General features: G+C 33.2%; 2 protein-coding genes across 3 annotated transcripts; one reads left to right on the top strand and one right to left on the bottom strand.

The window, feature by feature from the left end:
• Positions 1 to 150: 150 nt before the first annotated feature.
• Positions 151 to 5,375, bottom strand: LOC142973582 (guanylate kinase). Of its 2 annotated transcripts, none has more exons than XM_076115434.1 (5): positions 5,216 to 5,375; positions 4,872 to 5,139; positions 4,356 to 4,579; positions 3,689 to 3,796; positions 151 to 2,368 (listed from the first exon to the last, which is right to left on the bottom strand). In XM_076115434.1, the coding sequence occupies exons 2-5, from the start codon at positions 5,126 to 5,128 to the stop codon at positions 2,334 to 2,336; spliced, it is 624 nt and encodes a 207-aa protein (XP_075971549.1). In that variant the 5' UTR covers positions 5,129 to 5,139; positions 5,216 to 5,375; the 3' UTR covers positions 151 to 2,333. The 2 variants fall into 2 exon arrangements, with proteins under 2 accessions (XP_075971549.1, XP_075971558.1); XM_076115443.1 differs by having other exon boundaries at positions 151 to 586.
• Positions 5,376 to 6,124: 749 nt separating this feature from the next.
• CycB (Cyclin B) lies at positions 6,125 to 9,693 on the top strand. The gene is made up of 7 exons (XM_076115424.1): positions 6,125 to 6,344; positions 6,423 to 6,625; positions 6,814 to 6,949; positions 7,146 to 7,568; positions 7,648 to 7,770; positions 7,997 to 8,217; positions 8,540 to 9,693. Exons 1-7 carry the CDS (start codon positions 6,315 to 6,317, stop codon positions 8,922 to 8,924), a joined length of 1,521 nt encoding a protein of 506 aa, XP_075971539.1. The 5' UTR covers positions 6,125 to 6,314; the 3' UTR covers positions 8,925 to 9,693.
• Positions 9,694 to 15,134: the final 5,441 nt, after the last annotated feature.

Below are 15,134 nucleotides of genomic sequence, written 5' to 3'. Positions count from 1 at the left end.
ATAACTTTTTGTATTAACATGGCCCACGAGTGTAAGGATAGAGCCACACTAGACCATGAATTCTTACGTATGTAAAGTATCCACATGATAGCATAATACAAATATACTAATATATCTTAAAAAATAACAACGAAATAAAAGAAAAACAAGGATATTTCAATAGTTTATTTTCTATTCTGACAACACTTATGCTTTCTATCTGCGTTAACTATAATATAAACGCAACACATTTAGTTAAGTATAGAAATAGAATAGGTAAAAATAAAATTATGCAAATCACAATAATTTAATATATAGTACAGCAATGCTAGCTTTCTTGGAATGGTTATAAATTGAACACCAAAACATGGAGATTGATTGTTAAATAAAATAAGCCTCATAAAAATATAGCATGGTTTGTAGATAAAAAAACTCGTAAAGCTACGATTATTTTTTTATAAATATTATGTAAGTAGATTCAATAAGTACCGTAGATTTACGAGTTAATACATACAAACCGGCGGCATATATAAAATCAGCAATAATACTAAAATATATATTTAAGAAGGCCCTTCTCACGTCCTTTCTGTTTAGAGTCCCCGAAGAGCTAGAAAATAAATGAGAATAATAACTTCATTAACTATGTAATCTGGCAAATCAAGAAATAAAGTAAAAACAATATGTTGCTCAATAACTAAAGAATTAATACACCATAAGAAATAGTTCCTTGAGATCACAACATTTATACATCATAAGTTTATAATTTCTGACCTACTTTTTATTCATATACCTACCTGGTGAAAGGGAGAAAAATCATTTGCTTCATAATAGCTCTTGTATAGCATTGATTTGCGATCTCAAGACACTAACTCAAATGGAATATTTAAATACAATGCAATATCGTTTATTTAATTTGTTTCTATCCACATATAAAATACATTGCACAAAGTTATTATGTATGGTTGTTTATCATAGAAATAATAGGAACATAATAATATCAGGAGTAAGTTCAGAAAATCAAAATATACTTGTAATTGGTTAAGGAGAAGCAAGTCCATGGTTAGTGATTATGGTAACAAACAAAACCTAATTACCTACTAACACCAAATTAAGTTCAATATTACATGTCTGTAGTAATCTGGCGATTGTTTAAACATGCCATAAATTTTAAGTAAAACTACACATGAAGTAAACGACTTGCAGAATAAATACATTAAATTCAGAAATATTACATACAAGCTGAATATACATTCATAAATTTGGCACGAAAAAATATAGGTCCCTGATAAAAATATCGGCGATAAAACTTAAAATTATACTACTATACTATTATATAGAAATTCCTCCGTTTGATTATATTCTATTGCTTTTTTATTTACTTATTAAATAAAGTGTAAGTATCTATTTCATTAAGGAATGTTTTCTAAGTACTAACATAATATTATGGCAACTTGTGATAGGTATTTGTTGTATTGTGAGATTCATGATTAACATTTTTCTAATATATTATCTCTATAGCAAATTCTGAAATATGTTTATTGTTTAAATTACGAGCAAGATTTTTGTAACCTTTGGCCCATTGTTTAAATAATTACATTGTAATAACATGTAGGTCACAATCACTGGAAACAAAACTGATTAAATTCAATATAAGTTTATCAGAATTGTAGTCAACTTTAAATGCTTATGTAATATGAGCCTGATCAATGTTTGAAGTTAGCCGTCGCTATAAATCTAAGCTATATTTGAAATAAGACATGATTAATTTAATAGATAAAGCATAGCTAGGTCGTCATATTTATAAATTCCTTTCATATCACCTAAGTACCGTTTCACAAATGCACTATTACAATGCAGAAGACTGACTGTCATAATTATAAAAATATAAGAGCCCTAGGTTTATTCAATTTCTTTTTAGCTTTTAAAGCTTTCCGAATACAGAGCCAGATATTATGCTATACACATACACCTCTTAAATTTAGAAATTAGGCATATTAAATTTTCCTAAACATCAATTCTAAAGGTACATTTAATAAAGTGAATGTTTCCTAACATTCTATGAATTGAACAACAATCACTATAAGCGATTTCTAAACATTTAATATCATTTTGAATTCTTCAAGTCAACCATTTAATGGTTTTACAATACTGTGTACTTAAACATTTAAAAAGGAGGTAGATTTTTATAATATATTCGTTCAAAACCATGTTATTTGTATGCTTAAGCTTATTGGGGCCATATTTCAGTGTTATAAACACAACTAACACCAATGATTAAATATCGAGAACATTTGGGATATAGCATCTATGCTCATCTAGAATCCCATAAAAATATCATGCTCCATGCAAGCAATTCACTTGTCTTCTTTGGCTTCCTCCACAGTGTCGCCTGTTGAGAAAATTGTTAGTCATTATGAAAACACACTATGGTTATGGCAACAAAATTGATGACATAAAAAAATCTAATTAAAAACTGATTGTTTTATTGTTGGCTAATTAAATCTCATACTTCTAGGCATGTGTACTTCAGTAAATAAATTGGTTATTAATATGCTAATAGTTGTAAATATGAACACACTATGGTTATGGAAACAAAATTGATGACATAAAAAAATCTAATTAAAAGCTGATTGTTTTATTGTTGACATGATTAAATCTCATACTTCTAGGCATGTGTACTTCAGTAATTAAATTGGTTATTAATATGCTAATAGTTGTAAATATGAACACATTTTACTGCAAGACCTACTCATAAAAATATGAATTTATGTATGTTTACCTATTACATAAACTGTGATAATAAAACTAAGTAATATAATTATTTTATAACCCCTGAACATGTCTTACATAACACCTACAGAATTAATTCAATATATCATAAATTAATGAACAAAAACAATTTTACCTACTATTTGTTTTAATTAGTAAAATAATTAGTAATTTTAAAACAAAGACCTATTGACTCAATGAATATCTTTTTATAGATTTTAAGTGGTCAAGGCCTCACTGATTACAGTATTACATGATAACAATTACCTTAATTATCAAGTGTTTACACATATTGATAATTTAATCTTTCTAACTACTTAGAAATGGTAAAATAGTGTGATAGATATTATCAGGCCACTTAGTACAAACAGTGATAAAAAACTAATTTGGTCATGTACTTTGGATTGATAAGGACTAATTGAAAAAAAAAGTGGTGACATAACTGTCTAAATAAAAAAGTTAATCTACCTGGCCATCAATAAATTAGTTAATTTAATAAAATTAAAAAATAATGCATTAAGTACTGATGCTTTTTATAAAAATTCCTGTATCAAACTAAGTTTTAAATAAAAAATACATAAATTAGTTCTTCATACATTAAATTACTGTATGTGTTGATTACTTGACATGACCTGTGACAACAACAGTCTCATTAGCCCAGTTACCACTGAATTTTATAACATTACCCTATATTTGTGCTAAATACTCACAACTGTAACTGGCTGTTTTAAAAAAACTAGTTTGAGTAGAAAAATCTCAGTTACAGTAAATGTTCAATGTAGGATGCTACTGATGAAATTCTTTCACACAATTATTCACGAAAGACACTCAAAGTCACACTCGCAAAACTTATAGCATGCTGAGTCACACTCATTTATCATGTTATTATTAGTTTCCCGTATTTAGAAGTACTGAAAACGCATTCAGAATAAATACGTACCTTGTTCTTTGTCTTCCACATTGGTAGATATAAATTCACGCAGCTCTGAGTATGCCTTGTCCAAATTATCGTTCAAAATTATGATGTGGAAGTTCCCTTGCTCCTGACCTGAAATCATTGCATCAGATATGTGATATTTTTAACTTCGTAAACAGTCATTATTTAAATGATAACAATATAGTTGCGTAAGCAATGCATTGTAAATATTATTCATTGATGAGAATGTGGTAGTGCAAACAATTGTCTATAGGTATAGTGTAGTAAAGATTATTTTAAGTAGTACAATCTGTTTGTGATGAATAACAATTTTGAATACAATTGATATTTAATTAATTATAGTAGTCATTGTATGCCTACTGCATTATAATCTGAGAGTTTTTATAGTAAGAATTATGTGTTTCATTGCTGTTCTTTCAGAAAACCAAACAAATAAGAGTTAAATTAATTTTATGAATAGAACACACTATCTTATATTTCTGTCTCCTTCTCAGGGTTTTGATGATTCTCAGGTCACAATGAAATTGTTTACTATATGTAAAATCTTACAACTACAAAAAAAACCACATGAGCATATGTCTCTTACTAATTTAACCTTGCATTATTGATATTAAATTCAAACTACAGTTTTTTGACCATTAATAAAGAATTGTGGAAAAAATAATCTTACCAAACTGAATCTCTTTCCTTGCAGTCTCTAATCTCTTCTTCAGAGCATCCTCTTGTTCAGTGTTGCGGGCTCGCAGTCTCCTCTCCAACTCCTCAATGGAAGGCGGCATCACAAATACCAGCAAAGGGTTGAGATCAGTTTTCTTCACTTGCTTGACTCCCTCAATTTCAATATCTAGCACACAAATCTTGCCAGTGCGACGCACATCATCCACAGCTTGTTTGCTGAAAATTCCAAAATAACTTTGTTATTAGGTCATCAAACCAATATTTACGGAAATAGGAATACTTATGTGTTTGGCATAAACATGTATAGGCAGTAAACACAGTCAATATTAATTATGCTTTTTATGGTGTTTACAGGTGGCAGTATTCTCAACTATTCTAGTAAATACAGTAAGCCAAACAATGACTATATGAATAAGAAAACCTCATTTTTGGCAATTGGCCAACACTCTCACAACAACAAGCACATGGCCAAGTAGGATTCTTCACAAAACAAACTAAATTAACTTACCTAGTTCCATACATATTCCCACTAAATGTTGCGGTTTCTATGAATTCTCCCCTCTGTACGGCAGCGGTCATCTCATCTTTGTTTGTGAAGTGATAATGCACACCATCTTTTTCTCCAGGACGTGGGCCTCTTGTGGTATGCGATACACTGAATCCAAATTTATCTGGGAACTCTTTCAGAAGACGCTTCAGCAAAGTGCTTTTTCCTGACCCCGAAGGTCCACACAGCACCAACGGACGAGGTCCCTTTTGCACCATTCTTGCAAAATCTAAGGTTGAAAATGTATAAAATTAAAAAGCCGCATAGGTTAAAGTTTAAATAAATATTGAATAAAATAATCTCACTTCTTAATAAATTCGTGATGAAATATATTGCAGATCTCTTAATGCGTGGAAACTTATAGAAAGTAGAAGCGCGCGGTAATGTTAACTGAATTAGTTCAGGAAAATTAAAACATGAAAAACGCAGCTTTACGTCAACTCAAACTCAATTAACTGAAGAAAGAATGTTGTTAAATGTTCACATCGTAAAACATAACGCAAACTATCGTTTATGTGAAAATGTGGAACGGAACGTTAATAAAAGATTTGTTTGCACGAACTTAAATTTCAGACTTTTATTTATTTTATTTTCTACAGTTATACCTATTTAATGATAATGAATAATGATATTAATAATGAATCATCATTGATTATTAAAACCAGAGAATAAATGTTAAAAGGTACAAGTAAGTGTAACACCAGGCCGGCTTCTGAAGTTCGTATGCCGCATGCTATGGTGTCATTGTGCATTGTAAACATCAACTCCATCTCAGTAAAGCTAACAAAATCACTAAGTAATGAAAAAACTCCTTCAAAAAATTTGCCAAACATATTTTTGTAAAGTAGGTATTAAGTGTTATGAAATATGATTACAGTTACTTACGTTCAATAATTGTTTTATTGAGGTATTGGAGAATGTCCATCGTGTTCAACGTGAACCATAAACAACGCATTGTTGAAATCTTGGTCTATGGATTTTATTAATCAACAAAAATCTTTATTATTAAAATTTGTACCAAAAATCATATAAAGTCAACAAAGTATATATCAAAATAGGTAAATTTAAAAAAAATGCGGAATTTTTAGTATTCAGTACACAATTTGCGCCATAATTGTTAATGCGATTATAATATTGGTATACTGACTTCCTGTAAGTCGCTATTGTCCAATCACAGCTCACATAATTTCTGCCAATCGCAGGAGACCATAGTGAATTGAAATAAAATCCGTTATTTTTGAGTAGAGTCAACCAAGCGATTGAAGAAGAGTTATCTAAAATTACACGCGAACTTGTGCGGTGGCAGCGCCTCTGGATGTAATTCTGTTATTACATTCAGCTGAAGGATCTGCCCTGAATTAGTTTAACTGGTTATACGCGAGTGACAACAGATTATACGCCGAAATGGAGATTCAGATGAGGAGACACAGACCGGTAAGTACAGAATCCGTTACGTTTTTTTACTACTGTTGTTTTGGCATAATAATAACACTGCATTTGTTGTATGTACAGATTCAAGATCAAGAAAATGTATACGCAATCAAAGGAAAGACTAACGTGGCAGTTCCTTCCAAGAAGCAAGGCTTGGCCGTTCGTGGTGCTCTGGGTGACATCAATACTAACGTCCCAACGCAACGAGAGCTAATCGGCAAAGTTGCCGTTGCTGCTGCCGAATTTGAGAAAAAGAACACTATAAATCGCGCAGCGTTACGAAGGTAGGAAAGTACCCATTTTTCATCTTTTGCATCAGCTGATTCCTTTTTGTGTTGTTATTAAGTCCTTCTTATGCTCGTTTTGAGTCCAACGTTCTTGGATCTGCCTTTGTAGTAAACGGTTATCAACGTTTTTTCTAGAATTCATTTGTGAAATTTTGTGGGTAGATTTAAATATTTTTCTTCTGCAGCAATTACAGTCATGTGCAATCTAAAGTGGACACTGGATTGGCTGCCAGAGCTGCTGCACCGCCGTCGTCGCGGCCCCCGCTGCGCCGTGAAGAGAGCACCGCCGGTCTTGCCGCCAGAGCTGCTGCTCGCAACAGGGTATGTATTATACTCAGATCTATATAACAGCTAAGTTAGATGAACTTGTCTAGCTAAGTCTCTTTAAATTATCCGTATTTGGTTCACTGTGTACAACTATTAGTCAATAGTCAGGAACTTCATCTTAATAATTATTACAGCATCAGCTGATTTGCAGTTACAGTGCATTATTATTAATATGCTTTTTCATTCATAGGCGATTCTGAAAGATGCGCAGAACAAACCAGTTGAGCTCAAGGACTCTTACAATGTATATATTCAAGCCAAGAAGGTTCAAGATATTAAGAAGTCCACAAAACTGCCAACTCTGAAGGAGAACAAAGAAATAAAAGCACTGAAGCCAATTCTCAAGGAATCCACTGAATCATTAGGAAAGTTGAAGTTAGCTGAGAACTTGGACCAGCCTTCAATTATTGACAAGAAAAAGGTAGAAAGTTACTCTGCACTGCTGCACTCTGATCTGAACCTGACTCCATTGTTACCGGAAGATATTGAGGACATTGATGCCGGAGACAACAACAGCCCTCTACTTATGTCAATCTACATAAAGGACATTTACAAATACTTGACTGAATTAGAAGAGAAGTACCCAATTGAGCCTGAACATTTGAGAAAACAGGTTTGTATTAACTTTGTTAGTCAATAATCAACTTTCTATTGAAGAAGACTTTTCTAACAACTTGTTTATTTGTCAACAGAGTGTCATAACTGGAAAGATGAGGGCTACTCTTATTGATTGGCTTGTGGAGGTGCAGCGTCAGTTCTCATTAGTGCTTGAGACCTTCCATTTGACTGTTGGGATCATTGATAGATATTTACAGGTAAATATTAAATTATTTAATGTCCCAAGAAGAGCTTAGACAGTAAACAAATTTCTTAGGCAGGTACCAGGCAGGTCCTTGTGGTTGAATGTTATGGCAGAACTTAATAGCTTAGGTACTTTGTGCTATGCCATTTAAGCAAAGGACATTTTATTTTACACAAGTTTTGTTTTTCATCCAATATTTATCTCTGTGTATAAATAAATATCTATTCCTATTATTACAGGCGGTGCCAAACGTACAGCGTAACCAGCTTCAGTTAGTAGGCGTGACCGCGATGTTCATAGCCAGCAAGTACGAGGAGATCTACGCGCCCGACGTGGGAGACTTCGTATACGTCACTGACAACGCGTACACCAAGTCTGATGTGTTCCAGTGCGAGAGGGACATCATGTCGAAACTGGGCTTCTGCCTCGCCAGACCTATTCCTCTTAGCTTTTTGAGAAGGTAACTATACTGCTACAAAAGCAAGCTGCTAAAGTTTTAAAGTTTAGAAGTTCATAGTATATCAGCTGACTTCAATGTATGTATATTAACATCTTCAATATACTAGCAAATGTTTTTATAGTATAGAAAATATGGTGACCTATGCTTTTAAATTATATTTAAAAAATACCTTGTAGGCAATGGATAATACAAACACTGGCTATTCATAAATGTTATGTGACTGTTCATCAGATACCAACACTCAATTTTTGTAGTGTAATATTTTTATCTAAACTTAACACTTACATCAAACTGCAGTTATATCAAATCAATGTTGTTACAGATTTGTGAAAGCAGCGCACGGTACATCAAAGAATCACCACCTAGCCAAATACTTCGTCGACCTATCCCTAGTAGAATACACAATGGCGCACTACCGGCCCTCGGAGATGGCGGCTGCAGCCATTTGTCTCTCACTTCACCTACTCTCAGGAAAGAAACTAGAAGAGGTATGGACTCCTACATTAGCTTACTATTCGGGATATACGCTCGAGCACATTGATCCTATTATTAGAAAACTAGCGAAAATCGTCGTCAATGTAGACAATTCTAAGTATAAGGCAGTATATAATAAGTATTTGGATATGACACTAGCCAAAGTATCAAGCCTCCCGCAGTTGAAAGGCGAAGCTATCTACGAACTGGCCAAAATACCATCTAGTTCGTAAGATTCAAGAGTAGTGTAGACGTGGACGATATTGTAAGCCAAGTGACGCATTGTATAGTGACAATGTTTGTAGTTATACAGTGATTATGGACTGAATTTTTATATTATTATTAGGTTTGTTTTAGGTACCTGGTTTGTTTGCTAGTTTTAATTTAGAAGTAGTTTAAATTTTTAGACATAATATTGTATAATTGAGACTCTGAATGTTATTGACGAGGTAATATATGTGTATTTATGTAATTTTCTCACTATCTTCAAATAATTGTTTTGAATTTATATTTATGAATACAGTTTGTAATGTCGCCGATGATATTTTGTGTTGTATGAAGAAACAGAACATTGTAAAGTCTTATTATTGTGACTTATTTATTGAGGTTTCTAAAATCTCGTCTATTCAGCAGGAACTGATAAAATGTAGGTGATTTATGTTCAAAAGACAATAGCGCTCTTAGAATATGAAATGCGTATTCATTTTGGAAATTTTTAACTTTGTATGAAAATTATAAAAATCACCATAATTTTACCAGTTGAGTATTGACTAGAATAATATATTCTAATTATTCGCAGGTAGCAAATAAATGATACTTGTATTTTCTTAATTTTCTGACTTTAGTGTACATTTGGCTTCTAACACGACATGTATTTAATGTTTTTTAAAGATAAGTTTATTGTATTGTGATTGATAGAATATTTTGATTCAATGTAATTTGATAATCCTGTGATTAGAATATATGATGTAACTGTTGATAATAAATCGATGTTTATAATAATATCCAGTTTTATTTAACATTTCATCTCGTAAGTTAATAATATTGTCACCATTTAGGCTCAAATAATCGAGACAGCGATCTGAATCATACTTTAATAATTATTAGTATGAAACAGATCGCCGCTGTGCGCCACTGATCCTTCGGTGTGATTTGAGCCTTATACTGTTACAAAACTTACAAAAGTAAATAACTATGTAAAATCTGAACTACTCTCGGTCACACGTCACTGACATCACACTTGATCCTTCTCTGTCAAAAAATAGTCAAGATTCTTACTGGTGCGTGGCGAGACGCAATGCTTTGCGAAAATTAAGAAAATGTATGTATCTGTTTAGTATGTAATATTTGGCGCTGCAAGTATTGCAATACGGAGCAAAAGTGATCATAGTATTCTGAATGCTTGTCTGTAGTATCTATTCCTAAAAAAATAGCGTCTACAAAAGTATTCAGTATATCACATAAATAGCTATTTAGTTATATCAAAACTAACTTTACTTAATATACTAGGTATGTTAGCAATGTCGGTAGCTTTGAGAAGATTCTTCTGAAGTTATAAATTTAATCGATGCCCTGATTTAATAGGAAATGAGAGCAAAGATTTCCTGCGCTTAATCTCTGATCTTTTGACGCGGTGGAAAGAGGAACAAAATTGACAGGTCTCATTAAAGTTGGACAGTTTCTAATGGTGAAGTAGGAGATATTAAAGATGATCGGTTTAACACTGACGGTTTATTGTCCTACATTCATTAAAGTTTGTAAGGAACGGCTGGTTAATAAAAGATTTAACTTCACATTTATTTTTTGCGTTCAATTTCTACTATGTTAAATATTTCTACTTTTTCAAAAGTATGTAGGTTAAGTATAAAGCGTGGTAGATACCTAGATTCTTTTAATTTTAGGTTAGAGTCGTGTATTCTGCGCTATGTCCAGTGTTGGCCGACAGCCGGTTCGTGCTCGGACACAGAGCTGCACAGTGCACAGTGCACAGCCGCAGCCCTCCCTCCGCAAATTCGAAGAATTTATTAACGCTTGGCGGTTAGCCGAATCGTTTTTGTTCCTTTTTTTCACTGACCGGACTCCTGCTGCAGCGAGACTAGTGTAAAAACAGAAAAATCTGAACCTTTTTTTATTCAAAACGTTTTCTTTTTGTAAGCTTTCACGAGTCCGTTCGTGTGTTGGTTATTGTGGCTGCACTTGTAGCTGATATTAACTTTTTTTAGGTATTGCTTTACATATTGTTTCAGAAGCAAATATAAGCGTAAAGTTATAACGAATTGAAATAAGAACTGTAATGTAGGTACTTACCTATTTGTTAAATTCCCAATAACACTGGTACACATAGTAATGTTTACCGGGTAGCAGTATATAGTTATTAACAGAATTTACAATAAAGGTAAGTGGCAATTGGCGCTGCACTACTAAAGCGTCATGGCCAATAAACAGCGCAGTTATCTAGTCGGTAGCGGATTGTTAATGCTAGCGCTCCATGTCGTTGCATTTTTGCAACAAGCGTGCGGCGCAATGTATGCACATAGTCGCTGTAATGCCGCGAAAGCCTGTCTCGTAAATATTTCCCGCACGCAATTTACAGCTTTGGGAATCCTCTTAACGGAATACAGGGGCAGTTAGTGAGCCGGGGTATTTATAATTTTAACGACGACCACACCGAACCGCTATTGTTCTCTAGATTACTACTGAAATAGGTACCTACGAAATATCTCGTAAATTTTTTTGCACGCCGATCGGTTCGCCTTCTCAATTTATGATATGGGTCGATGTAAATTTTGAGCCTAAAATGGCAGTCAATATTTTCTTCCTAAAAGACAGCAAAGCTCCGACTCTTATTTTTTCAGGTTATCTCTCTTAATCCTCTAGTTGTCTAGTCTGCGTTATCTCCAACTGGCCAGAACAAACAATGGAAAATATAAAAGTGTAAAGTCGCTCCGTGAACTGTAGATATCAGCTTAAATATCCCGGCGTTAGTTGTGTCTGGCAACAAAATGTTTCATATTATTGTCGTGTTATACTTTTCTACTTAACGTCGCGACTCGCAAGTGTCTGGCAAGTAACGGTGCTTCCGTTGTTTCACCAACTTTTAACGAGTTTGTTGGACACGAGAGAAGTGCGAGCCGAAGTGCCGCCACCGTTGGCGAGACTTCTCACTGCCACATGTTACACACACTACCTACACAAACTATACATCTATTATTCTTATAAACTTGCTAATGTCAACTGTTTCAACAGCCATCACGATTTATTTTCAACGCTAATATCGCCATTCAATTTTTTGTAAGTTTTAGGTTTTATTAAACCAGGAGTAGGTAACTACCTATTTATTAAGTTGGTTGTGTGTATTAGATATTATCAGAAAATTAATGTAAGATAAGCCAGCCTAGAGCGGGTGTTAACTTAATTAAAAAAATATCTTTGTAGAGTTCTCTACTACGTATACATATAGGTACGTACTATACATGTACCTACTATTTAACAAAAGAAACAAAAAACTCATTTTATTCCGTAACCAAATTAAAAATAATTAGGGCAACATATTTTTATCAAATGAGGGCTATTTAACAGTATGCAGAAGAAGATGTATAGAGAAGTTACTAAGTTGTAACTAAGTTAAATTATTTATGAAACAGCTAGGTACATACCTACGCCTATGTACCTACATAAAATCACGCATTTTCCCAAAGGGGTAGACAGAGACCAAAAACACCACTTGTTACAATCCTTAATAACTTCCTTTGACTCATTCAGATCCATACATCAAGTTATACAGGACCGCGAACAGCTACATCTATACTAATATTATAAAGCTGAAGAGTTTGTTTGTTTGTTTGTTTGTTTGTTTAATCTCGGGAACTACTGGTCCGATTTGAAAAATTCTTTCAGTGTTAGATAGCCCATTTATCGAGGAAGGCTATAGGCTATATATCATCACGCTACGACCAATAGGAGCAGAGTACCAGTGAAAAATGTTACAAAAACGGGGAAAATTATGATTCTCTTATGTGACGCAAGCGAAGTTGCGCGGGTCAGCTAGTATTTTATAAAACTAAGTATTCAGCTAATCAAAATAACTATTAATTATTTATTATTTATTTATATTTATTTATTTATTTAATTATGCAGTATAGAGACTAAAAGAGAGCGAAAGAGTAAACTTTTTCATTTATTCCCTGCATAAAAACATCAAGGTTAGTTCTAGATCATGGCCGTCGCAAATCAAGTCAGATAAAAAAGTCCATTCATAATAATATCAATAAATGCCGCACTAATATTTTGGTGGTAGGAACTCAAGTACTAGATATCAGTTAACCTAAATTCAATGAACCAGAAAGATACGACTCAATTTACGTCTCATATTAATAATGTTAAATCTTATTACTGCGCAGTGCGTTTATCTACGTAATAGGTTGAACACACATATGTTAGGGTATTTACTTGGTTTCACGATTGGATAAGGAAAAACATTGAAATTTCATCATTAGGCATAATGAAATTGATGCAAAAGGATAACAAGAGGTAATTTTTCACAGCTTTTAACGACACAGTTAGAATTAATAATACTTGTCATCAATATTTCAAAACGGAAGCAATTCCTGTAAAACAAAGATTTTTTTTCGAAAAATAATGAGCTAGGTCGAAATAGGCGTTACTGTTTGATAGGCATTTTAAGGTAAAATGCGTGTTCGCGTTAATTCCCGTATTCTTTTATACTGTTTGATGTCTAGGTGAAAAAAAACTCGTTATGTGTTTTTTAAGTATTTAATGTTTATATTGGTCATTCGTATGCTACATTTTTTAATTTAACATACAATAAACAATCAAATGAAAAACAATATTAAATACCTACAGGTAGGTAAAAGCTACCACTTTTCCCATTCACACAGATCGTGTGGTGCAAGCGATAAGCAGTGGTCTCATAATAAATCTGACTCAAAATGACAAATATAGCAATTAATGTGAGGCAAGGTCAGTCAGGCTCAAAAATTAAGATATTTTAGGCGATGAAATAGAACATATTTTTCTATTCGGAGAATATCTTTTCTGAAGTATTAGACAAACTGCAGTCTAAGTTCATAGCCTGAATTTTCATCGCGATTTACACAGTTTCGTATTTCTTTGGGCAGTCTATGGCTTCGGTAAACCACTGCTGTCTCAATCACCGCACATCTCAGCTCTTTAGGTACAGTTCCACCATAGCCGGACCACCATGGGCAGCACTTAAAACTGCCGTTAAAAGGGGTACGTTCAAAAGCAACGTATAAATAACGCAGCCAACAGCATTTACGTAAGCGACGATATTTTACGATATTCTATCATTTCCATTTGCCAATTCAATTGGAATGTACGCTTACTTGTTTTCAGCGTTATTTACTGTGGCCCGCCCTAAATACAGAGGTACATTAGAGTTACGATTTTTGAAAATACATTTCATTGTTTGTGATGTGATTTTTTTATTTATTTGTCGAGTTTTGTGAGCGAAAAATGAAAGTATACCTTTTAAATATCAGATGGTTTTAACCTATTTTAATTTGGGAGTGGTATATTTGTTGTTCGTAATTAAATGGGCAGGTAGACCTTTGTAGTGGCGCAATACTATTTAACGATAGTTACAAATCACTAAAAATACATTTTATCTTATGAGAGGCGAAGTACAATGATAACTCAATGATTTGAGACTGCAATCTTTTCACAGGAGTAACTTTTACTATTATTCGGATTTTTAAGATAAAATTAAATACAAAATAATACTTCTACAGAAAAGTGTCTCTACTCTTCAGATTGCTATTGCTAGAGTAAAACAAGACGTGTAAAGTATAAACTTCAAGCAGTTTTCAACTAAACCCTTTATCGGTTGAACAATTGAAAGCGTCGTATATTCAATATTCATACAAGTTCTATCAAGTGTATTATACGACGGGTGGTAGAGTAACAGAGGAGAACGGAACGTAGTGTTTGTTGTAGAAAGGCCGGATGAGTGGGTGCCGGTGCCGTAAAAACGCGCCCCAAATGGGGTGAAAACTGTCGACGTGCGCCTGATCTCGCCACGGATCACGAGTGATGCCCAACTAGACTATCGATACGGTTATTATGGTTTATTTGCGTATTTATTTATGTTTGTGCTAATAAGGTGTTTTTGATTTGCGTTTTCTAGTGAGTGTTACTTTTACTGAAAATTTGCCGTTACTGTAGAGGTAATGATTTCAAAATACACAACAAAGTGCTTTTATTGAAATCAATTGGTTAAGTTAAAATAGGCAATGGGTTAAGTTAAAATATTGTTTAATGCTTTAATTTGGTTACTGCGTATTCCTGTAAAATTAAAAAAATAGGGATGAATTGGAAACATAATTATGTAAATTTTGCTATACAGTCACTGTATTTTTACGAAACAACAACAAATTAGGAAATAAGCAAGTAAAAATAAAATA

This window comes from Anticarsia gemmatalis, chromosome 1 (assembly GCF_050436995.1).
Source record: "Anticarsia gemmatalis isolate Benzon Research Colony breed Stoneville strain chromosome 1, ilAntGemm2 primary, whole genome shotgun sequence".
In the NCBI taxonomy this organism is placed as follows: Eukaryota; Metazoa; Arthropoda; class Insecta; order Lepidoptera; family Erebidae; genus Anticarsia; species Anticarsia gemmatalis.
This window is presented reverse-complemented; position numbering and strand designations above follow the sequence as displayed.